At 44.9% G+C, this 26,356-nt stretch overlaps 1 protein-coding gene across 1 annotated transcript in view; it reads left to right on the plus strand.

Moving 5' to 3' along the window:
* Brr2 (U5 small nuclear ribonucleoprotein l(3)72Ab) overlaps positions 1 to 26,356 on the plus strand; it is a 36,800-nt gene that overhangs the window by 6,991 nt on the left and 3,453 nt on the right. The window contains exons 8-32 of the mRNA XM_088272987.1: positions 992 to 1,122; positions 1,617 to 1,748; positions 2,143 to 2,355; positions 3,612 to 3,809; positions 4,488 to 4,632; positions 5,567 to 5,810; positions 7,450 to 7,567; positions 8,315 to 8,412; positions 8,549 to 8,711; positions 9,647 to 9,824; positions 10,391 to 10,523; positions 10,960 to 11,124; positions 13,674 to 13,892; positions 14,829 to 15,017; positions 15,691 to 16,375; positions 17,067 to 17,276; positions 20,198 to 20,298; positions 20,385 to 20,655; positions 21,471 to 21,707; positions 23,252 to 23,433; positions 23,845 to 24,016; positions 24,704 to 24,864; positions 25,296 to 25,447; positions 25,918 to 26,050; positions 26,146 to 26,293. Of these exons, the coding sequence (XP_088129113.1) occupies positions 992 to 1,122; positions 1,617 to 1,748; positions 2,143 to 2,355; positions 3,612 to 3,809; positions 4,488 to 4,632; positions 5,567 to 5,810; positions 7,450 to 7,567; positions 8,315 to 8,412; positions 8,549 to 8,711; positions 9,647 to 9,824; positions 10,391 to 10,523; positions 10,960 to 11,124; positions 13,674 to 13,892; positions 14,829 to 15,017; positions 15,691 to 16,375; positions 17,067 to 17,276; positions 20,198 to 20,298; positions 20,385 to 20,655; positions 21,471 to 21,707; positions 23,252 to 23,433; positions 23,845 to 24,016; positions 24,704 to 24,864; positions 25,296 to 25,447; positions 25,918 to 26,050; positions 26,146 to 26,293 (4,778 nt within the window). The remainder of the gene's footprint in view (positions 1 to 991; positions 1,123 to 1,616; positions 1,749 to 2,142; positions 2,356 to 3,611; positions 3,810 to 4,487; positions 4,633 to 5,566; positions 5,811 to 7,449; positions 7,568 to 8,314; positions 8,413 to 8,548; positions 8,712 to 9,646; positions 9,825 to 10,390; positions 10,524 to 10,959; positions 11,125 to 13,673; positions 13,893 to 14,828; positions 15,018 to 15,690; positions 16,376 to 17,066; positions 17,277 to 20,197; positions 20,299 to 20,384; positions 20,656 to 21,470; positions 21,708 to 23,251; positions 23,434 to 23,844; positions 24,017 to 24,703; positions 24,865 to 25,295; positions 25,448 to 25,917; positions 26,051 to 26,145; positions 26,294 to 26,356) is intronic.

Here is a 26,356-nt window from a genome sequence, read left to right on the forward strand (position 1 = left end):
GACTGCATCCAGTCTACTCTCATCCTTCCCAAACCATCCCAAGCCGCCTTCCTTAGTTTGCTGGATAGTGCTCATCTCAGCCTTGCACCCTTTCCTTATATCACCATTGGAACATCTACCATACATGGTCTTGCCGCACTGAGAGATGGCATCCCGACTGCGTCCAGTCTACTCTCATCCTTCCCAAACCATCCCAACCCGCCTTCCTTAGTTTGCTGGATAGTGCTCATGTCAGCCTTGCACCCTTTCCTTATATCACCATTGGAACATCTACCATACATGGTCTTGCCGCACTGAGAGATGGCATCCCGACTGCATCCAGTCTACTCTCATCCTTCCCAAACCATCCCAAGCCGCCTTCCTTAGTTTGCTGGATAGTGCTCATCTCAGCCTTGCACCCTTTCCTTATATCACCATTGGAACATCTACCATACATGGTCTTGCCGCACTGAGAGATGGCATCCCGACTGCGTCCAGTCTACTCTCATCCTTCCCAAACCATCCCAACCCGCCTTCCTTAGTTTGCTGGATAGTGCTCATCTCAGCCTTGCACCCTTTCCTTATATCACCATTGGAACATCTACCATACATGGTCTTGCCGCACTGAGAGATGGCATCCCGACTGCATCCAGTCTACTCTCATCCTTCCCAAACCATCCCAAGCCGCCTTCCTTAGTTTGCTGGATAGTGCTCATCTCAGCCTTGCACCCTTTCCTTATATCACCATTGGAACATCTACCATACATGGTCTTGCCGCACTGAGAGATGGCATCCCGACTGCATCCAGTCTACTCTCATCCTTCCCAAACCATCCCAAGCCGCCTTCCTTAGTTTGCTGGATAGTGCTCATCTCAGCCTTGCACCCTTTCCTTATATCACCATTGGAACATCTACCATACATGGTCTTGCCGCACTGAGAGATGGCATCCCGACTGCGTCCAGTCTACTCTCATCCTTGTTTTGCGTTGATCATTTGTGTTTCTTCCCCCAGTCCTGTACTGCACGATGCTGGCTTCCTCGCAGTCAGACTCGGAGAAGCAGTCCATCCGGGAGCAGATGTCCAAGTGCCCGCAGCTGAAGAAGATCCTGGCGCAGCTGGACACTGGCAAGGCGGAAGACGAGGTATGGCAACACTCTTTCTCTTCTCTGCATCTGGCAACACTGGCAGACGGAGGGCGAACACCTTATACTTATACAAGATGTTCATTAAGCGTTTGATATATCGCTCACTCTCCTTTCAACAACGTCATATATCAAAAAACTTGATTTTTCAGGAGATCGCTTTTAAAAATATAATAAAATGTATCAAAAATAAATATCAAGCCACTTATTGAACTATTTACTGTGCAACAGGTCTTTTTAGGTAAAACCTGATGGTTTTTTCCCCATTTGAAAAATATTTAGTATGTTATTAGGAAAACAATATATTAAATAAATCTATACTTTCAAAAGCATTGGCCAACATGTGAAGCCGCGGAATGGGAGTGAACATGGCATAGTTTGCATTATGTACAAATACTGAGAATACAGATTTTTGCCTAGTACCTCTTGGACGCACGCTAAGCTTTATTTGATTTAGGAGATCAGATATTTGCAAGTCTTCTTGTCCTTTTCAGGGGCCGCGGTCGGAAGCTTCGCAGAGGGGCGGAGCGCCCGAGAAGGGGCGCCGGGCGGAGGAGGAGGGCGTCGTGGGGCCGGGAGGGGGCCAGGTCGGCGGATCCCGGAGGCAGCTGGACCTCGAAGAGATGGTGAGCATAGCTTGGTCTAACGGACACCGTGGAGTAGATCTTGAAGATGTTACCAACTTCATTCCCATTTTTTTTAACCCTTATCCGCACCTAATGGTGCATAGGGCACTGCATCGTATTGATGCGGTGTTATCTTGATTGTTACTTACATGAAGGCAAGGAGCAGTCCGGGGTAATATGAAATAAATATTATAGTGTTGAATCACTAATATTTATTTTCAACCCCCCCTGAGAATCGAACCCGGGACCTCCAGCACGGTAGCTGAACACGCTTACCATTACACCACGGAGGTATTCCCTAACTCATACTTATTTTTATTTATTTAAAAATATTATATACAATGCTCTGCAGTCTGTCTGCAGCTACAATAAATAAGACCATTTTTGTTCCCAGATGTTTGCGCAAGGGTCCCACCTGATGGCCAACAAGCGCTGCCAGCTCCCCGACGGCTCCTTCCGGAAGCAGCGGAAGGGCTACGAGGAGGTCCACGTGCCGGCGCTCAAGCCCAAGCCGTTTGAGGAGTCGGAGGTGCTGGTGGCCATCGACAAGCTGCCCAAGTACGTCCAGCCCGCCTTCGAAGGGTTCAAGACCTTGAACAGGATACAGGTAGGTCCTCAGCCCTTGCACCTCTCTATATACAACAAGGAGATCGAATTGAGTGGGGATATCTGCTCCAGTTCCTTGGACACGTTGCGCGTGGCAACGAGGATAGCCTGGAACGACTAGTTGTGATGGGTACCCTGCAGGGAAAGAGAGGGAGAGGAAGATCCACACACGATGGGCCGATGGAGTTAAGGTGGTTGGAGCGCTACGTGCAGCGCAGGCAAGGGATAACTGGAGAAGAGGCATTGCTTCTGCAAGGGTCACAACCCTCAGAAATGAGGAATAAGACAGAGAAGAAGAAGAATCTGCTCTGGATTGAATGCCACACCACTATGTCTTTGCCAATATTCTTCGCCGATTCCACATTCGTGGATATCCTCGTACATCTTCTTCTAACCCTTATCCGCACCCGATGGTGCATAGGGCACTGCATCTTATTGAAGCAGTGTTACCTTGTTTGTTAAATGCACTAAGGAGAGGTGATCCGCTTCTCCGCTTCAGGTATCAGTCCAGTATAATATTGCTTGTACGGAAAGCACGGCACACACTGGGAAACGTTTGTGTATCGGTGATTCTATCCCCGATTTTTTTACAAATTATTCATTTCCGCCGCTGCAAATGATAAACTTTATATTACAATACTTTTATGTAATACATAATTATATTACGGAGGAATACAAAAATTGTAAGCCCGAATCTATTATATTTTAAATTGATATTTTCATTTTTAAAGCCGGGTTGCAGTGAATACGTCCACCTCTGTAGTGTAATAGTCAGTACGCTCAACTACGGTAATGGAGATCCCGGGTTCGAACCCCAAGAAGGGGGGGGGGGGTATTAATAAAAGTGATTTTTTCACACTAATATTTATTCAATATTACCCTGGACTGGTGCCGGAAGTGGAGGGCTGATCACCTTTCCTTCATGTGTAAACAAGATAACACTGCGTCTATATGATGCAGTGCCCTATGCACCATCAGGCGTGGATAAGGGTTAAAAAAAAAGAGAAACAAAAAGTCTTAAACATAGAATGTTCATAAAGACATGATCACTACTGGATGCTGTTCTTAAAGACATGATCACTATGCGCCATCAGGTGCGGATGAGGGTTTGAAGAAGAAAATTATTTATATGTATTATACTATTTTAACTATTTTAGTATGCAGACATTACGCATCCCTGTTTAACACCCTCGGATATGTGTATGAGCCATTTTCACCATCTGCATTACCGTTATTCATTGTTGGCAATGTTTCCAGAGTCGCCTGGAGCCGGCGGCGCTCAACTCGGACGAGAACCTGCTGGTGTGCGCGCCGACGGGCGCCGGCAAGACCAACGTGGCGCTGCTCTGCATGATGCGGGAGATCGGCAAGCACATCAACCAGGACGGCACCATCGCCGCCGACCAGTTCAAGCTGGTCTACGTGGCGCCCATGCGCTCCCTCGTGCAGGAGATGGTAAGGCCGCCGATCCAAGCAGTAGCGAATCGGGAAATTATTCCCATATCTGGGAAAATGTCCAAAGTATGAGGGTGTGAAACAGAAGCGAATTGGGTAAGAATGGAATGGGTACATGATTTCCTATATTTGGAAAGTGTGTCTATGGAAGGTTGGAGTTTAAATGTAGAGGGGAAATATGTCCAAAGTATGAATGCAGATCTGGGTGTGAAGCAGTAGCGAATCGGGAAATTACTCCTCTATCTGGCATGTATGTCCAAAGTATGAATGCAGATCTGGGTGTGAAACAGTAGCGAATCGGGAAATCACTCCTCTATCTGGGAAGTATGTCCAAAGTATGAATGCAGATCTGGGTCTGAAACAGTAGCGAATCGGGAAATCACTCCTCTATCTGGGAAGTATGTCCAAAGTATGAATGCAGATCTGGGTGTGAAGCAGTAGCAAATCGGGAAATTACTCCTCTATCTGGCATGTATGTCCAAAGTATGAATGCAGATCTGGGTGTGAAACAGTAGCGAATCGGGAAATTACTCCTCTGTCTGAGAAGTATTTCCAAAGTATGAATGCAGATCTGGGTGCGAAACAGTAGCGAATCGGGAAATTACTCCTCTATCTGGGAAGTATGTCCAAACACAACCGATCACAACCTGACGATGCTTTGTTTCTTCATGTCTCTAGGTGGGAAGCTTCAGCAAGCGGCTCGCCCCGTACAACATCACCGTCTCCGAGCTGACGGGTGACCACCAGCTCACCCGCGAGCAGATCGCCGCCACGCAGGTCATCGTCTGCACTCCGGAGAAGTGGGACATCATCACTCGCAAAGGTAGGTCATCCCGACTTTGTTTCGGAAGTGCGGGCGTCTTCCGGAATGGAATTCGCATGGCACAAGACAGGATCTTGGAGATCAGCTACACCGATTTGAGTGGGCCATATTCAAGCTGGTCTACGTGGCGCCCATGCGCTCCCTCGTGCAGGAGATGGTAAGGGCGCTAATCTTAGACGTGCGGGAAGCAGTAGCGAATCGGGAAATTTTTCCTATATCTGGCAATATGTCCAAAGTATGAGGGTGTGAAACAGTAGCGAATTGGGAAAGAATGGAACGAAAAATTGGGAAACAGTAGCCAATCGGGAAATTATGTAACGGGCAGATGATTTCCTGTATCTGGGAAATATGTCCAAATACACCGGATAGGATAGCCGGATATATGAACAGTATCTGTGGAGGTCAAACAGTAAGAGACATGAAGACGAATGACCACCAATCTGGGAAACGAGAGCATATGGCCAACACGAGACGTCTCCAAGTCACTCTGTCACGCGCCATCTCCTTGGCTTCCTCCCAGGTCAGTCCGGCGTCTCGAAGTTCCACTGAGTACAGTCGGTGAATGGTTGTCAGCAGTCTTCTGGGGCGCCGGAATCTTGGGGTTGGAAGAAGAGACATGAGGGGTTGATGCTCTCAAGTAGCTCTCATGTCCACCATCTCCTCTTCAGGACTTCCAGTATGGGGGGCTGTTGAGTTCTCCTCACATCGTCATTCCTGACAAAGTCATGACAACTACTTTCTACCCAGTATTCGCCTCAGGCACCTATTTTCAAAACTATGCGATAAACAGGGTTGTGTAATGTCTGTATTCATTAAATGCAGTGTCAGCTCGCTAACAGGAACACTCTGTAACCTGAAGCCGTTCACAAGGTGTACCTGCCTCATGAGGAGCTCCCTAACCTAATATACCTAACCTGACCCAACCTACCTGCAGGCGGCGAGCGCACGTTCACGAACCTCGTCCGGCTGGTGATCCTGGACGAGGTGCACCTGCTGCACGAGGAGCGCGGGCCGGTGCTGGAGGCGCTGGTGGCGCGGGCGGTGCGCGCGGCCGAGACGGCCCAGGAGGAGGTGCGCCTCGTGGGGCTGTCCGCCACGCTGCCCAACTACCGCGACGTCGCCACCTTCCTGCGCGTGCGCCCCGACACGGGACTCTTCTACTTCGACAACAGCTTCAGGTACGCTAGCTCCCTGATCCTCTGCGCACACTTTAACACTGCAGCACTTTGAATTTCAATTTCAATTTATTTATTTCAATTAATATATACATTAATAATAATAAAACTCTTATCCGCACCCCAATGGTGCATAGGGCACTGCTTCATATAAACACAGTGTTATCTTGATCGTTTACACATGAAGGAAAGGTGATCAGCCCTCCGCTTCAGGTACCAGTCCAGGGTAATATTGAATAAATAATACAGTGAAAAAAATCACTTATATTTATTAACCCCCCCTGGGAATCGAACCCGGGACCTCCAGAACGGTAGCCGAGCGTGATGACCATTACACTACAGAGGCGGACAAAAAAAAAATATATATATACATTACAAACTATAAAAAAATTTAAATCGTATACATTAAAATTACATTAAAATAAAATATATCTTTTGCTAAAGGTGTAGAAGAATCCCGCTTCGGAAAACTCCTTCAGATACATGCGCTCATACTCTAACATGTGCGCACAGATTAAATTATACACACACTTTGACATATTCACATACTAAAGCATGTGAGAACACTTTTTTAACATGTGCGCACACGTTACCATATTCGCACACTATAGCATGTGAGAACACTTTTTTAACATGTGCGCACACGTTACCATATTCGCACACTATAGCATGTGAGAACACTTTTTTAACATGTGCGCACACGTTACCATATTCGCACACTATAGCATGTGAGAACACTTTTTTAACATGTGCGCACACGTTACCATATTCGCACACTATAGCATGTGAGAACACTTTTTTAACATGTGCGCACACGTTACCATATTCGCACACTATAGCATGTGAGAACACTTTTTTAACATGTGCGCACACGTTACCATATTCGCACACTATAGCATGTGAGAACACTTTTTTAACATGTGCGCACACGTTACCATATTCGCACACTATAGCATGTGAGAACACTTTTTTAACATGTGCGCACACGTTACCATATTCGCACACTATAGCATGTGAGAACACTTTTTTAACATGTGAGCACACTTTTTAGCATGTCGCTCACTCCTTTCAAGAACGTCATAAATCAAAAAACTTGATTTTTCAGGAGAACGTTTTTAAACTTTAAAAATATAATACAATGTATTAAAAATAAATATCAAGCCACTTATTGAACTTTTTACTGTGCAACAGATATTTCTAGGTAAAATCTGAAGGTTTTTTCTCCATTTGAAAAATATTTGGACTTCCGCTTCAGGTACCTGGACTGGTACCTGAAGCGGAGGGCTGATCACCTTTCCTTCATGTGTAAACGATCAAGATACCACTGCGTTATATGACGCAGTGCCCTATGCACCATTGGGGTGCGGATAAGGGTTTTATTATTTTATTATATTTAAAAAAAATAATCAAACGATACCTTTTCTTCAAAATGCAAAAACAACACTTTCCGCCCTGTAGCGGCTAAATATTAAGTTAAAAAAATATGCCTCTTTTGCTGGGATATAGTACATTTTCTGGGCATTCCGAAAACGTGCACAACTGAAAATTGACGATTTTTGATTATGACGTTCTTGAAAGGAGTGAGCGATGTGTGCACACTCGCGCATATGGGACGTATTTATTCATTTTTTTTATGTGTCAGGCCCGTGGCGTTGGAACAACAGTATATCGGGATAACTGAGAAGAAGGCCCTGAAGCGCTTCCAGGTGATGAACGAAATAGTCTACGAGAAGACCATGGAACACGCCGGAAGGAACCAGGTCAGTCCTCCTATAACGCATTTAATTGGGACGCGCCAATCGTGAAAACGATGTAAATAAAAAAAAAACTTATATATTAAATGTTAAAATCAAACATTGATTTTTAGAGTCCACCAAATTGTGTTTTCTTCTAACCTTATCCGCACCCAATGGTGCATTGGGCACTGCATCATATAGAAGCAGTGTTCTTGATCATTAAATACACGAAGGAAATGTGATCAGCCTTCCGCTTCAGGTACCAGTCCAGGGTCGTATTAAATAAATATTAGACTGAAAAATCACTAATATTTATTTTGACCCTCTTGGGAATTGAACCCGGGACCTCCAGCATGGTAGCCTAGCGTGCTGACCATTACACTACGGAGGCGGACATTGTATTTTAATATTTAAAAAAAAAAACACGAGATTTGTGACAATTGTTTCGCCTTGCTTTGGCATTTTCAAACTAATCATTTTATTTTACCTTATCTCTGATAAATTTTAATGAAGATCTTTTTTGGAAAGAGTTCATTTTTTATTTTATTTCTGAGGCATCAACCTTTCCCTTACTGCGCTAAATAAATTAGGCCTTTCCGGCTCTGTGTAGTTGACACACTGTGGCTGGGCGGTTTGGTTCATCAGCCCCGACCCTAGTTATACTCTGCCAGTCGGGGCGCCCGTACCAGGTGCGAATCAGAAAAAGCTCATTAATTTGCCCGCATGTAGTATAAGCAAATGGTCAGAAGGTTTAATGCATTCCCTTTGCAGGTCCTGATCTTCGTGCACTCCCGCAAGGAGACCGGCAAGACCGCGCGCGCCGTGAGGGACATGTGTCTGGAGAAAGACACCCTCGGCCAATTCTTGAGGTACTTACCCTTTAAGCAAACAAGCTAAATTTAGTATTTTCTAACACATTGAAAAATCAGGGATAATTTATTAAATAAAAATTAACATATATACTGCCTGCCCGATAGTCCTTATACGATGGCTTACCGCTTCCAGGGAGGGATCGGCAAGCATGGAGGTACTGCGTTCAGAGGCGGAGCAGGTCAAGAACACGGAGCTCAAGGACCTGCTGCCGTACGGCTTTGCTATCCATCACGCCGGCATGACCCGAGTGGACAGGACGCTCGTGGAAGACCTCTTCGCTGACAGACACATCCAGGTACGGATATTCCCCCATATTTCGTGTACCGCCAGTTTAGCTGCCTTAGTTTGCTGGATAGTGCTCATCTCAGCCTTGCACCCTTTCCTTATATCACCATTGGAACATCTACCATACATGGTCTTGCCGCACTGAGAGATGGCATCCCGACTGCATCCAGTCTACTCTCATCCTTCCCAAACCATCCCAAACCGCCTTCCTTAGTTTGCTGGATAGTGCTCATCTCAGCCTTGCACCCTTTCCTTATATCACCATTGGAACATCTACCATACATGGTCTTGCCGCACTGAGAGATGGCATCCCGACTGCATCCAGTCTACTCTCATCCTTCCCAAACCATCCCAAGCCGCCTTCCTTAGTTTGCTGGATAGTGCTCATCTCAGCCTTGCACCCTTTCCTTATATCACCATTGGAACATCTACCATACATGGTCTTGCCGCACTGAGAGATGGCATCCCGACTGCATCCAGTCTACTCTCATCCTTCCCAAACCATCCCAAGCCGCCTTCCTTAGTTTGCTGGATAGTGCTCATCTCAGCCTTGCACCCTTTCCTTATATCACCATTGGAACATCTACCATACATGGTCTTGCCGCACTGAGAGATGGCATCCCGACTGCATCCAGTCTACTCTCATCCTTCCCAAACCATCCCAAGCCGCCTTCCTTAGTTTGCTGGATAGTGCTCATCTCAGCCTTGCACCCTTTCCTTATATCATAAATGCAGTTCTTTCATGCTATTAGTACAAGCAGTGTATAGATAAAACAGCCACGGTGACATTACGCAACCCTGTTCAACACATTAAAAGATGCTGAACCATGATTAAAAATTTTCTTTATCCGAACTGCCTTCATTCCTAATTAGTTCAGATAACGGAGATCCTACCGGACATCTCAGGTCTGGTGCGTTTCCGACATGCGTTACTGCCTTCCGTAGGTGCTGGTCTCCACGGCGACGCTCGCGTGGGGAGTGAACCTGCCCGCGCACACGGTCATCATCAAGGGCACGCAGGTGTACAGCCCCGAGAAGGGACGCTGGGCGGAGCTGGGCGCGCTCGACGTGCTGCAGATGCTCGGAAGGGCCGGCCGCCCGCAGTACGACACCAAGGGGGAAGGTAATGAGGGAGGATAGACAAGAAAGATGTTTTGAGTATGTCCGGATTTTTGTTTACAAATTTTGCTTGCATCTTTATATGTGTGTACGTTCTGGACATGTCTGAACATGTCTGGAAATGTCTGGACATGTCTGTACATGTCTGGAAATGTCTAGTCTGAACATGTTAGGACATGTCTGGACCTGTCTGGACATTTCTAGTCATGTCTGAACATGTTTGGACATGTCTGAAAATGTCTAAACATGTTTGGACATGTCTGGGCATGTCTGAACATGTTGAACATGTCTGTACATCTGGACTTGTGTGCATGTCTGTATGTTTGGATGTCTGTGCATGTCTGGACATGTCTGGATATGTCTACGTCTGGACGTGTGTGCATGTCTGTATGTTTGGATGTCTGTGCATGTCCGGACATGTCTGGACATGTCTGAACATGTCTGGACGTCTGGGCATATCTGGACTTATCTGGAAATGAATGTACATGTCTTCCGTCAGCCCTCTTGTATCACAACACTGTCTAGTCACATTGTAATACCGGGAACGCTCACATACTTGGTCTTTTCCAGGTATCCTGATCACCAACCACTCGGAGCTGCAGTACTACCTGTCCCTGCTGAACCAGCAGCTGCCCATAGAGTCGCAGATGATCTCCAAGCTGGCCGACACGCTCAACGCAGAGATAGTCCTGGGGACAGTCAGGTAACCGGAGACAGCTGCATTGTCACATCGCTCACTCCTTTCAACAATATATGACGATATCAAAAAAACTAGATTTTTCAGGAGATCGTTTTTAAAGTTTAAGAACATAATAAAATGTATTAAAAATAAATATCAAGCCACTTATTGAACTATTTACTGTGCAACACATCTTTTTAGGCAAAACCTGAAGGTTTTTCCTCCATTTGAAAAATATTTAGTCTATTTAAAGAAATAATTAAACAATACCATTTTCTTCAAAATGCAAAAACAACACTTTCTGCCCTGTAGCGGGTAAATATTAAGTTAAACATATGCCGCTTTTGCTGGGATATAGTACATTTTCTGGGCATTACGAAAACATGCACAACTGAAAATTGACAATCTTTGATGTATGACGTTGTTGAAAGGGGTGAGCGACATCTCTGTTGCGTTGCAGGAACGTCCGCGAGGCGGTCACGTGGCTGGGCTACACGTACCTGTACGTGCGCATGCTGCGCCAGCCGGCGCTGTACGGCGTGTCCCCGGAGCGGCTGGCCAGCGACCCGCTGCTGGAGATGCACCGCGCCGACCTCGTGCACACGGCCGCCATGCAGCTCGACAGGTTCTTACTGACTCGGTGTAGAGTGCTAGGAGGCTTTATTGCGAAATGCTCAAAGCTCCGTTGGCCGATCTTGTGGTTCACTTGGTGTGTTGTTGGTCTTTCACCAACCTCACACCACACACCTCACACCCCCCCCCCTCCGTGGTGTAATGGTCAGCGTGTTTAGCTACCGCGCTGGAGGTCCCGGGTTCGATCCCCAGGGGGGGGTGAAAATAAATATTAGTGATTTAACACTGTAATATTTATTTAATATTACCCTGGACTGGTTCCTGAAGCGCAAGAGTGATCACCTTGCCTTCGTGTAAGTAATGATCAAGATAACACTACGTAAATTTGATGCAGTGCCCTATGCACCATTAGGTGCGGATAAGGGTTATAAGTACAAGTTAGTAATTATCTAATTGGTCGACTATGTCTTCAGTCTGTATCGGAGCTTTGAGTATTTTATTTATTTATTTATTGAACGGCTAATGCCTTTAGCATAATACATATATCGTAGTCATACAGGTGAAAGTGACCAAGTGCATTGTTTTACAAAAACGTGATCATTGACTATTTGATATCTTACTAGCTTAATATTGCCCTGAAAAACATCCCAAAGGATTTTATACTTGGGAGTATAATATATTGACTTGGTAAAAATGACTAACTGCATTGATGTTTATTTTGTTGCCAAGCAAAAGTGACTTGAATGGCCCTCCTGAACATTTTACGTTTTGGTAGTTGGTCACTTTCTCCTGTATGACTACGATATATACAGTACCTCATATAAAAATACACTAATGAATACTTTCCGCGTGTAGTGTGTGATGTTGGAGTCCGCCTCCGTAGTGTAATGGTCAGCACGCTCGGCTACCGTACTGGAGGTCCCGGGTTCGATTCCCAGGGGGGGTCAAATAAATATAAGTGATTTTTTCACTCCAATATTTTATTTATTGTTTGGGCATTAACTTTGTGGTAAGACATGTTACAATGATTAAAGAAAACACTTGTTTTTTACCACTTGAGTTTTATTATAGACTACATGTTTCAGAAGTTAAACTTCCATCATTCAGGTCTGTATAGTAACTAAAATATAAAATATAAAATTGTTCTATAAATAAGGAGAGGGGAAAGTTAGGGGGAGGGGGTTAGTCAAGGGGCGGAGTTTGAAAACAAAGGAAAAATGGAAAGCAAAGGTGAAGAATTTTGAAACAATATATTATTTAATAAATTATTATTAGAATTTAGGTTTTTTTGGATTTCAATATTTATTCAATACTACCCTGGACTGGTGCCTGAAGCGGAGGGAGGGCTTATCACCTTTCCTTCATGTGCCAACTTACGATCAAGATAAGACTGCGTTTATAAGATGCAGTGCCCTATGCACCATCGGGTACGGATAAGGGTTAAAAGAATGAATACACTAATTTAGAGAAACAAAAAGTCTTAAACATAAACTGTTCTCAAAGACATGATCACTACTGGAATTCTTAATGGTTACGGGCAGCAAATTCATATCTTTGGCGCAAGGAATGAAAAGTTTTTTGCCGCAAAACATTTTTTTGTGGCTGGGCCAACATAGTTTATATTTAATGCTGCCCGGGTTGGAATATTTGTTGAGTTCTTACCTTATCCATTTTATTCCAGAAGTGAATCGATGCTTCTTTGATGAACAGTTGCCGTATGTGTGTCTAGGACCACGTAGCTTATAAATAGTTCATTGGAAGGATGTTAACCTTTTAACCGCTTTGTTCCTAAGAGACGCCCGTGCGCGGCGGTATTTCGCCGTTTTTTAAATGATTACTTTTATCATGTATTTAGTTAAGAAACGATTTATTTTCCTAAACAAAAACGTTCAATGGGATTCATTGTGCCTTTTTGGTACTCTATAATACACGTGTGTCGCATTATTCTTGGAATATATCGTAATATAAACAAATAAGATCGTAACATAAATAAATCAAAGCACGCATCGTGTGTCACTCTTACCCGCTGGCAATGCGTAGCGTCGAGAGTGAGACAGATATAGGGCATGATTATGGCGCCGACTAATTACCGACCTCAAAAAAATCAGGGATCTGTTCTTTTATTTATCCTTGTGATGTTACAAATTATTAGTCAGATATTTCAACAGATGTCATAAGGCCGAGGATTGACGTATTATTTTATCCAAAGTTCCACACCATGAAAAAATCCCTCCAAGTTGAACTGAGGTTGGAAACTTGGAGTAAAGTAAAAACACATACGCTTATGTCAGCCGCGTATGGGGCGTGTTTTGTGAAAACACATACGGTTATGCGAGCCGCGTGGATCGAGTTAATGCTGCCCGGGTTGGAATATTTTGTTGTGTTCTTACCTTATCCATTTTATTCCAGAAGTGAATGAATGCTTCTTTGATTAACAGTTGCCGTATGTCTAGGACCATGTACCTTCTAAATAGTTCATCGGAAGGATGTTTATGATGACAATGCTAGTGTAAAATGATCCTCGCGAGGATTTGCTAGTGGCAGTATAAATATCCGGGTGAGGACATTGTAGACTGAGTCTAACGATCCGTCGTGTTGCAGGTCCGGGCTGATCAAGTACGACCGCAAGTCGGGGCACTTCCAGTGGACGGAGAACGGGCGCATCTCCTCGCACTTCTACGTGGGCCACGAGACCATGCTCACCTACTCCCAGCTGCTGCGGCCCACGCTCGGCGAGATCGAGCTGCTGCGCGTCTTCAGCCTCTCGGGCGAGTTCCGCAACCTGTGCGTGCGCGAGGAGGAGCGCCCCGAGCTGCAGAGGTGACTCCCATCTGTGCCTGCGTAACCATATAACCCAACCTCTTCGTAATGCTATAGGACTATAGACTGCGGGCTATCCATCCATCTTTCCGGGAGTCTGCCTGGGGATCTTTTTAGAGGGGGATACGTGGAAGTCTGTCTGCTGACATTCTGTTAACGTGCTCATTCTTCATTCTTTAATCGTTTTCGAAGACGCCAGACAGATGTGTATTGCCAGCTGGTTTTAACCATGTTTTGCTATATACATATATCTCCAACTGGTTTCAACAATCTTTCATTGTGTATTTCCAACTGGTTTAAACCATGTTTTGCTATATAGCTCCAACTGGTTTCAACAGTCTTTCATCGTGTATTTCCAGCGGGTTTTAACAGCCTTTCATTCTGTATTTCCAGCTGGTTTTAACAGCCTTTCATTCTGTATTTCCATCTGGTTTCAACAACCTTACATTGTGTATTTTTAGCTGGTTTCAACAACCTTTCATTCTGTATTTCCAGCTGGTTTCAACAGCCTTTCATTCTGTATTTCCAGCTGGTTTCAACAACCTTTCATTCTCTATTTCCAACTGATTTCAACTATATTTTGTAATGTATCTCCAACTGCTTTCAACAATCTTTCGTTTTATATTCCCAATCGGTTTCAACCATGCATAATGATATTTTTTCTTTCATTAATTGATTCGGCAGTCACTTTGTGGTAAAATCTATCCATTTTTAATTAATGTTTTGCTTAGTAAATATCATTATTTCTTAAAATCTACTGTGACACGTGTTTCGATGCATTCCACATCATTTTCACACTAGATTTTAAGAAATAGTGGTATTTACTAAGTAAAACATCAATTAAAAATGGATATTTTTTCTACTTTCATTCATGTGTCATTGCTTTTCCCCAACTGTTTGAATGAGCCATGTTTCAATCTTATCTGGCCTCCCCAGACTGCTGGAGAGGGTGCCCGTACCCGTGAAGGAGGGCCCCGAGGAGCCGTCGGCCAAGGTGAATGTGCTGCTGCAGGCGTACATCTCCCAGCTCAAGCTGGAGGGCTTCGCCCTGCAGGCCGACATGGTGTACGTGACGCAGTCGGCCGGACGCCTGCTCCGCGCCATCTTCGAGATAGTCCTGCACAAGTGAGTATGGGTTTATGCGTCTTATCTTCTTCCTGGCTCTGTACCAACTGTCTTTGCAGACTGCTGGGGTCAGCTCTCCTCGTCCTCAGGCTGTAGGTCCTTCTGTCATATACAACGTCACCTAGGCCATGCCTTGGGATCATGTTATCTCTGCAGCATCCACGAATTCTTTGATCTTCCTCTAGATGTCTTTTGAGCTTGCATATACATATCTTCCTCGACAGACATTTTTTGGTCTTGTCTTTCGGGGATGATCCATGTCAATCGCCTGGTTGAATCATCCCTAGAAAATATAATTCACAAATTTAGTGACGAATTTAGTGATAGCCTCTTCTCCGTCTTATTCCTCATTACTGAGGGTTGTGACCCTTGTGGAAGCAATGCCTCTTCTCCAGTTATCCCTTGACTGCGCTGGTGAATGTGCTGCTACAACCACCTCGACTCCATCGGTCCATCGTGTGGGGGATCTTCCTCTCCCTCTCTTCCCCTCCAGGCTATCCTCAATCTATCTTCAATACTTTGTGTACAGACACTGGCCAGAGAAGAGTGGACTCATCTGGTGTGTCGTGTCCCTCCGTCGGTCCATCGTGTGGGCGATCTTCCTCACTCTCTTTTCCCCTCCATCTTATGACGCTGGCCAGAATCATTGACTGACAGAGGGTGTGCGTTGCAGGGGCTGGGCCCAGCTGGTGGACAAGACGCTCTCACTGTGCAAGATGGTGGACCGGCGCATGTGGCAGAGCATGTCGCCGCTGCGGCAGTTCCGCAAGCTGCCCGAGGAGGTGGTGCGCAAGCTGGAGAAGAAGGCGTTCCCGTGGGAGCGGCTGCGCGAGCTGGGCGCGGCGGAGCTGGGCGAGCTGGCGCGCGCGCCCAAGCTGGGCCGCTCGCTGCACCGCTACGTGCACCTGTTCCCGCGCCTGGAGCTGGCCACGCACGTGCAGCCCGTGACGCGCGCCACGCTGGCCGTGCAGCTGGCGCTCACGCCCGACTTCCAGTGGGACCGCAAGGTGCACGGCCGCTCGGAGGCCTTCTGGCTGCTGGTGGAGGACGTGGACTCGGAGGTGGTGCTGCACCACGAGTACTTCCTGCTCAAGGCGGAGTACGCGCAGGACGAGCACACGGTGCGCTTCTTCGTGCCCATGCTGGAGCCGCTGCCGCCGCAGTACTTCCTGCGCGTGGTCTCCGACCGCTGGCTGGGCGCCGAGGCGCGCCTGGCCGTCTCCTTCCGCCACCTGCTGCTGCCTGAGAAGGCGCCGCCGCCCACCGAGCTGCTCGACCTGCAGCCGCTGCCCGTCTCCGCTCTGCGCCGCCACCACGGCCTGCTGCCCTTCCAGCAGTTCAACCCCATCCAGACGCAGGTAGGTCGCGCTGGTTCGTACTGGGCCGTACTGGGTCGGCCGAGGGGAGATACTGGGTCAAGTTATAGGAGATACTAGGTAAAATGAGGGGGGATACTGGGTCAAGTTATAGGAGATACTAGGTCAACTGAGGGGGGATGACTGGGTCAAGTTATAGGAGATACTAGATCATAGAGGGGGATACTAGGCCAACTCGTAGGAGATACTAGGTCATAGAGGGGGATACTAGGCAAACTCGGGGGAGATACTAGGTCATAGAGGGGGATACTAGGCCAACTCGGAGGAGATAATAGGTCATAGAAGGGGGATACTAGGCCAACAGAGAGGGGATACTGGGTCAATTGAGGGAGAGATAATAGGTCAAGCAAATGGAATATCAGGTCTGTCAAAGAGGGGATTATATGTCAACTTAAGGGATTACTAAGTCATCTTATTGGGGATACTAAGTCAACAGATAGGGGATATTATGTTGACTAAAGTGTAATAGGTCGAGTATGAATGAATACTGGTTGACCTAGTATCTCTGTTGACAGAGAGGGAATATTATGTCAACTTCAGATGAATACTAAGTCAACTTAGAGGGGATATTAGGTCAACTTATTGGGGACACTAGGTCAACTGATGGGGAATACTATCTGTACCAGGTATCTCGTATCTTGCATCCTAATGCGTCGGGGCGATGTGTCGGCAGGTGTTCAACGCGGTGTACAACTCGGACGACAACCTGCTGCTGTGCGCGCCGGCCGGGTCGGGCAAGACCACCGTGGCCGAACTGGCCGTGCTGCGCCTGCTGAGCCAGGAGCCGGCCGGGCGCTGCGTCTGCGTGCTGGCCAAGGAGCAGCCCGCCGAGCTGCTCTTCCAGGACTGGCACCGCAAGTTCCAGCAGAACATGGGCGTCAAGGTGCGTGCACGCACGTGCACATATATGCACGCCTGTTCACGTATATACACACATAGATACACTCATTTATACACATTTACACACTTTTATGCACTTTACTTACTAATAACCCTTATCCGCACCCAATGGTGCATAGGGCACTGCATCGAATTGACGCGGTGTTATCTTGATCATAACTTACATGAAGGCAAGGTGATCACTCTTCAGGAACCAGTCCAGAGTAATATTAAATAAATATTGCAGTGTAAAATCACTAATATTTATTTTCACCCCCCCCTGGGAATCGAACCCGGGACCTACAGCACGGTAGCTAAACACGCTGACCATTACACCACAGAGGCGGACACATTTATACACACCTATATACACCCATTTATACACACTTCTTTACATCCATTTATACATGCTTATTTACACACCTATATACACCCATGTACATACGTTTATTCACACTTAACCGGATCCACGCGGCTCGCATAACCGTTTGTGTTTTTACAAGACATGCCCCATACGCGGCTGACATAAGCGTTTGTGTTTTCACTTTGCTCCAAGTTTCCAACCTCAGTTCAACTTGGAGGGATTTTTTCATGGTGTGGAACTTTGGATAAAATAATACGTCAATCCTCGGCCTTATGACATCTGTTGAAATATCTGACTAATAATTTGTAACATCACAAGGATAAATAAAACAACAGATCCCTGATTTTTGTTGCGGTCGGTAATTAGTCCGCGCCATAATCATGCCCTATATCTGTCTCACTCTCGACGCTACGCATCGCCAGTGGGTAAGAGTGACACACGATGCGTGCTTTGATTTATTTATGTTACGATCTAATTTGTTTATATTACGATATATTTCAAGAATAATGTGACACACGTGTATTATAGAGTACCAAAAAGGCACAATGAATCCCATTGAACGTTTTTGTTTAGGAAAATAAATTGTTTCATAACTAAATACATGATAAAAGTAATCATTTAAAAAACGGCGAAATACAGCCGCGCACGAGCGTCTCTTAGGAACAAAGTTAACGCGTTTAAAAGGTTAAATACGTATTTATACACACCTATATATCCCAATATATACACATTTACACATACTTATATACACCCAAATATACACATCCATATACCCCCATATACACACCTATATACACCCATATACACACGTTTATACCCACCTATATATATACATTTATACACACTTATATACGCATTTATACATTCCTGCATACATCCATATAAACATATTTATACACATACATATATGTACATACACATATCGTAGTCATACAGGAGAAAGTGACCAACTAACAAAAGGTAAAATGTTCAGGAGGGCCATTTAAGTCACTTTTGCTTGGCAACAAAATAAACACCAATGCAGTTAGTCATTTTCACCAAGTCAATATATTATACTCCCAAGTTTAAAATCCCTTGGGATGTTTTTCAGGGCAATATTAAGCTAGTAAGATATCAATCAGTCAATGATCACATTCTTGTAAAACATGCACAAGGTCACTTTCTCCCGTATGACTATGATATATTCATATTTATGTACTTCTTCATCTTCAAACCCTTATCCGCACCCCAATGGTGCATAGGGCACTGCATATAAACGCAGTGTTATCTTGATGGTTAACACATGAAGGGAGGGTGATCAGCCCTCCGCTTCGGGTACCAGTCCAGGGTGATATTGAATAAATATTAGAGTGAAAAAATCACTTATATTTATTTAAACCCCCCTGGGAATCGAACCCGGGACCTCCAGAATGATAGTCGAGCGCGCTGACCATTACACTACGGAGGCGGACGACATGTACAGCCATATACATTAATTAAGAATGGTGTGTTGAGATGGTTTGGACATGTAGAACAAATGAGTGAGGAAAGAACGGTAAAACAAATTTATGAGGCGAATAAAAGTGGAAAAAAGAGCAGAGGAAGACCAAGAAAAACATGGCGCGATCAGGTATGCCAAATACTTGAAAGTGGTCAGGTTGGGAGTCGTAACAATCGGCGGGTATGTGTGAGGAGATGCATGAACGTGGAAGAGGCGAAGAATGTTTGCAAGGACAGAGCGGTGTAAGATTCTATTCTCTCTGCCTACCCCTGCGGTGAAGCGGCGTGATGGTTAGTTAGTTAGTTAGTTTTCTTGTCCGCCTCTGTGGTGTAATGGTCAGCGTGTTTAGCTACCGTGCTTGAGGTCCCGGGTTCGATTCCCAGAGGGGGTGAAAATAAATATGTGTGATTTTACACTGTAATGTTTATTTAATATAACCCTGGACTGGTTCCTGAAGCGCAAGAGTGATCACATTGCCTTCATGTAAGTAATGATCAATATAACACTGTGTCAATTCGATTCAGTGCCCTATGCACCATTGGGTGCGGATAAAGGTTATAAGTAGTTTTCATGTACATATATACATATTATTTTTTGATATCTCATCAAAGATGAAGAAGAATATGGAAGTCTGGGCATTTACGGGGCTTACGACCGTCATAGGCTGGTTTGAGTGATCACTTTACACACGTGTAACATTCACCAATTCTACCCATTATTGACAACCACACTACTCAAATTCTTGGAAGTTCTATATATATGAACCAATTTAGAAACCTTGTTCATGAATCACTAGAACTTCACTAGAGACATCTATTGGTGAGATGTAAAGAAGCTTTTTATTAAGCAGAAACTCTTATATTAGTATGTGAGGTCCGAATCCTGGATTATAATCACACACATGAGAAACGCCAGAAAATACCATTTTCATTTTTATTATTGAAAATAACTCCTGTAATTGGAGATAATCCAGATTTTGTGAACAAGTATTTGGACACACTCAAAATGTTGTACATATATACACACCTGTATATACCCCCTTATATGTATACATATTTACATTTTATTTATTTTGTTGTAGGTGGTCTTACTAACGGGGGAAACCGTCACGGACAACAAGCTGCTGACCAAGGGCCAGATCATCATCACCACCGCCGACAAGTGGGACGTGCTCTCCCGCAGGTCCGTACGCACACGCGCTAGTCCTCCGCAGCCATTGTTCTATGCACCACTCGGCTAACGACTCGATCATTTTGTTGATTCAACAGATGGAAGGGGAGGAAGAACGTCCAGAACGTGCAGCTGTTCATCGCGGACGAGCTGCAGCTGCTGGGCGGCTCCGAGGGGCCCGTGCTGGAGGTGGTGCTGGCGCGCGCGCGCTACGTGGCCTCGCAGACGGGGCGCAGCACGCGCGTGGTGGCGCTGGCGGCGCCGCTGGCCTGCGCGCGCGACGTGGCCCAGTGGCTCGGCTGCCCGCCCAACTCCACCTTCAACTTCCACCCGAGCGTGCGCCCCGTGCCGCTGGAGCTCCACGTCCAGGTAGGGCCCCCGCCTCTCCGTGGAGCACATGGAGTCCACAGGCTTTTCCGTCGGCTGCCAGCTCCCTTGCGTCCGGATGCCGGACTGACCAAGGAGATGGCGCGTGACAGAGTGACTCGGAGCTTGTGCTGGCCATATCGCTCACTCCTTTCAAGAACGTCATAAATCAAAATACTTGTTAAAGTTTAAAAATATAATACAATGTATTAAAAATAAATATCAAGCCACTTCCTGAACTTATTACTGTGCAACAGATCTTTTAGGTAAAACCTGAAGGATTTTTTTCCATTTGAAAAATATTTAATATATTTAAAAAAATAATTATACAATACCTTTTCTTCAAAATGCAAAAACAACACTTTCTGCCCTGTGGCGGGTAAATATTAAGTTAAAAATATGCCTCTTTCGCTGGGATATAGTACATTTACTGGGCATTCCGAAAACATGCACAACTGAAAATTGACAATTTTTGATTTATGACGTTCTTGAAAGGAGTGCGCGATATGCTACACCTGGACTGGTACCTGAAGCGGAGGGTTGATCACCTTTCCTTCATATGTTAACGATCAAGATAACACTGCTTCTTTACGATGCAGTGCCCTATGCACCATTGGGGTGCGGATAAGGGTTAGAAGAAGAAGAATATTGTGGTCCTAGCAGAAGGCAAACATCTTGGCTGCGCAATAGCTGTTCCGGGTCCCACAAGACAGGGAAGCCTTCGCCAGAGTGATCGACCAGCCAGGAAGAAAAAGAATGTAAAGATAGCTTTCTCTCTCTCTTTGCTTTTGACCTGACTGTTAGCCGTGTGTTTGCAGGGCATCAACATATCGCACAGCGCGTCGCGCTTCGCGGCCATGGCCAAGCCGATCTACGACGCGATCGCGCGCCACGCGGCCGCGCTGCCCGCGCTCGTGTTCGTGCCCGGGCGGCGGCAGGCGCGCGTGGCCGCCGTGGACCTGCTCACGCACGCGGCCGCCGACGGCACGCCCGCGCGCTTCTTCCACGCCGACCAGGAGGACATCGAGCCCTTCCTGGAGCGCATGGTGGACAAGGTAGGCCATACCCCCTCCCCCCCCTTCATGGACAAGCGGTGGACAGGGTAGGCCCCGATCACAAGTCCGAATTTCCGTTTTGTCATTTTTTGATGTTTTTCTTATCAAATTTCTTGTGAAGTCTGGGTATATACAGGACTTGCATTGGCTGGTTTGGTATGAGTATATCCTATATCATCTATGTCATCTTTGTCCTTTATCACCTGTATCCCGTATCATCTAAATTTCATGTCATCTTCATCCTATGTCATCTATATCTTATGTCACCCTTATGCTGTATTATCAATATATTTTGTCATTTTTATCCTGTATCATCTATATCTAATGTCGTCCTTATCGTATATTATCCATATCTTATGTAATTTTTATCCTCATTATCTTATGTCAACCTTATATTTTATTATCTATATCTTATGCCATTTTTATCCTATATCATCTATATCTTATGTCATCTATATCTCATGCAACTTTATCCTATGTCATCTTTATCATATATTATCCATATCTTATGTAATTTTTATCCTCATTATCTTATGTCAACCTTATATTTTATTATCTATATCTTATGCCATTTTTATCCTTTATCATCTATATCTTATGTCATCTATATCTCATGTCAACTTTATCCTTTGTCATCTATATCTTATATCATCTTAATCGTATATTATCCATATCTTATGTAATTTTTATCCTCATTATCTTATGTCAACCTTATATTTTATTATCTATATCTTATGCCATTTTTATCCTTTATCATCTATATCTTATGTCATCTATATCTCATGTCAACTTTATCCTTTGTCATCTATATCTTATATCATCTTAATCGTATATTATCCATATCTTATGTAATTTTTATCCTCATTATCTTATGTCAACCTTATATTTTATTATCTATATCTTATGCCATTTTTATCCTTTATCATCTATATCTTATGTCATCTATATCTCATGTCAACTTTATCCTTTGTCATCTATATCTTATATCATCTTAATCGTATATTATCCATATCTTATGTAATTTTTATCCTCATTATCTTATGTCAACCTTATATTTTATTATCTATATCTTATGCCATTTTTATCCTTTATCATCTATATCTTATGTCATCTATATCTCATGTCAACTTTATCCTTTGTCATCTATATCTTATATCATCTTAATCGTATATTATCCATATCTTATGTAATTTTTATCCTCATTATCTTATGTCAACCTTATATTTTATTATCTATATCTTATGCCATTTTTATCCTATATCATCTATATCTTATGTCATCTATATCTCATGTCAACTTTATCCTATGTCATCTATATCATCTACATCTTATGTCATCTTTATCGTATATTATCCATATCTTATGTTGTTTTTATCCCTTGTTTTCTATATCCTATATCATCTATATCTTATATCACCTTCATCCTATGTCAGTCCTGCTCTCGAGATACCAGTACATGGAAATATAACATAATGCAGCCAGTGCAAGCCCTGTACATACCTTGTACACCTTGTGTTGATGTGGCCGAATGTCGCCGGTTGCAGACGCTGAAGGAGACGCTGTCGCGCGGCGTGGCGTACCTGCACGGCGGGCTGAGCAGCGGGGACCGGCAGCTGGCCACGCAGCTGCTGGAGTCGGGCGCGGTGCAGGTGGCCGTGGTGGCGCGCGACCTCTGCTGGGCGCTGCGACTGCGCTGCCACCTCGTCGTCATCGCCGACACGCAGACGTAAGGGACATAACCACATCCTGCTACTTACCATCACACTCTTATTTTTTGTACTTTACCTATCCATCCCTGAAGAAGACAAGGTGCTTGTCGAAACCGGTTTAAAGAAAAAGTAACAAAAATATAAATAAAATGAAAAACACTTATATTTTTTATTACTATATGTATCCATCCCTGAAGAAGACAAGGTGCCTGTCGAAACCGGTTCGAAAAAATAATAACAAAAATATAAATAAAATTAAAAACACTTTTATCTTTGGTTCTATACGTATCCATCCCTAAAAAAGATAAGGTGCCGGCCAAAAAAATTTTTTTTGTCAAAATGCACACTCTGTTCGGCGACCCTGCGCCGCTAGCTTGTGCCCGCCCGCGTGAGAGGCTCGCCGTAAAAAGTGTCTTATCTGTTCGCAGGTACAACGGCAAGGTGCACGCGTACGAGGACTACCCGCTGACGGACGTGCTGCAGATGGTGGGGCGCGCCGGGCGGCCGCTGGAGGACGACGACGCCAAGTGCGTCCTGCTCTGCCAGTCCTCCAAGAAGGACTTCTTCAAGAAGTTCCTCAACGAGTGCCTGCCCATCGAGGTGAGGGTCCATTTCTGCCGGTCTGCATTTGTGATTTCTCGGTGGCCCTTTTCGGGTTCTCACTGAATAGCAATGGTCCTTTTTGGGCACTTGTTAAAAATGGCTCCTTTTCACGTTTGCACATGCTCAGTACACTTGTACTAAGAATATGTAAATGTGAAAAGGGGCTATTTATCGGTGCAAATTAGTGGCAGTTTTTAGGTTCTCACTGAATAACAATGGTCCTTTTTGGGTACTTGTTAAAAATGGCTCTTTTTGATTTTTCCATTTGCACATTCTCAATGCAAACTAGTGGCTCTTTTTGGGCACTCGTTAAAAATGGCCCCATTTTGAGTCCGTTATAAAAGTGAATCTTAGAGGATTTAGTAAATTTGTCCCTTTTTCGGTTGTTATTATCAACTTTTTTTGTTCTTCTTTTTAAAAATGACCCTATTCTAGTCCATACTAAAAGTAACTCTTTTTTGTTCTCATTGAAAACTTAAAAAGGTTCTTTATTAGTCTTAATTAAAAATGTACATTTTTGATGCTATTAGTCATTCTTTGAGTCCCTGAGAGGCCCTTTTAGGTCCTCACTGACAAGCGCCTATACTGGATCCTTTTTATAAGTGGTCTTTTTCAGGGTCATTGATTGAAATTTAAGTGCCAATGATGTATTGTGGTAATATGTGTGGGATTTGTCGCCCGCAGAGTCACCTGGACCACAAGCTGCACGACCACCTGAATGCGGAGATAGTCACCAAGACGGTAGAGAACAAGCAGGACGCGGTGGACTACCTGACCTGGACCTTCCTCTACCGGCGCCTGACGCAGAACCCCAACTACTACAACCTGCAGGGCGTCACACACAGGTAAGAGACCGTCTTGCCCCGCTCGGAAGGATTTAAAATGTTTTTTATGCTTCTTCTTCTTTCTGGCTCCATCCCAACTTATTGTCTTTGTAGACTGTTGGGGTCACTTTCCTCATCCTCAGGCTGTAGGTCCTTCTGTCATGGGCAACGTCACCTAGTCCATGCCTTGGAATCATGTCATCTTCCTGCAGCATCCATGAATTCTTTTGTCTTCCTCTAGATGCCTTTCTATGGCGATTGCCTGGACATTACACATCCCTGTTTAACATCTGTAAAGATGCTAAACCAAGATGAAAATGAACCACTTTCCTTAATTCATGCAGTGCTATCCTCGCTCAAAATTATGTGATTGAAATAACTGGTTAAATTATAGGTTTTAAAAAAAATCATGGTTATTGAACGAATCTTAATGTTGAAATTTTTCACGTCAGGCATCTCTCCGACCATCTGTCGGAGTTGGTGGAGACTACGCTGGCCGACCTGGAGCAGTCCAAGTGCATCAGCGTCGAGGAGGAGATGGACTGCCAGGCGCTGAACCTGGGAATGATCGCTTCATACTACTACATCAACTATACCACTATTGGTAAGTGTCCCTGCGGCTGTGGATCTTTTTGGGTACTTTCTTAAAGTGGTCCTTTTTGGATAATTCCTGAAAGTGGTCCTTTTTGGGCACTTTCTGAATGTGGTCCTTTGTGGTTACTTTCTGAAAGTGGTCGGTCCTTTTTGGGCACTTTCTGTAAGTGATCCTTTTTTTAAATGGTTCTTTTTGGGTACACTCTGTAAACGGTTATTTTTGAGAATGGCGCTTTTTGGGTACTTTTTTAAAAGTAGTCCTTTTTTGGTGCTCTCTGTAAATGGTTATTTTTGAGGGTAGTCCTTTTTAAATACGCTGTAAATGGTTCTTTTTGAGAGTGGTGCTTTTTGGGTACCTTTTTTATAGTGTTCCCGAGTAAAACTTTAGTTAAAAATATTAATACAAACTGACTGCCGAATCAATCAATGAAATTGTTCATTTTCCTTTTGTTTTTATTGTACATTTGTTTTGCCCCGCAGAGCTCTTCAGCCTGTCGCTGACGAGCAAGACCAAGATCCGCGGCCTGCTGGAGATCATCTCCTCGGCGGCCGAGTACGACGACATCTGCGTCCGGCACCGCGAGGACCAGCTGCTCAAGAGCCTCAGCTCCAGGTAGGGTCGCCTCGCCACCGCTACCCGTGAGTCTGGTGAGCGGGCCTGCAGAGAGTGAGCGGCTACTGACTGACTCGTGTTGTGTATGTCCGCAGGTTGCCGCACAAGCCGGCGGCGCCCGGCGGCGGCGCGCCGCGCTACAACGACCCGCACGTCAAGGCCAACCTGCTGCTGCAGGCGCACCTCTCGCGCATCCAGCTCAGCGCCGAGCTGCAGCAGGACACGGAGATCGTGCTGTCCAAGGTAACAACACTACTAAGTCAGTCAACGTGCGACTTACTGACTCTTACAACCGTCATCATGCGA

This window comes from Brachycentrus maculatus, unplaced genomic scaffold, assembly GCF_059751285.1.
Source record: "Brachycentrus maculatus isolate JH-2025_06_01 unplaced genomic scaffold, ASM5975128v1 h1tg000534l, whole genome shotgun sequence".
NCBI lineage: Eukaryota > Metazoa > Arthropoda > Insecta > Trichoptera > Brachycentridae > Brachycentrus > Brachycentrus maculatus.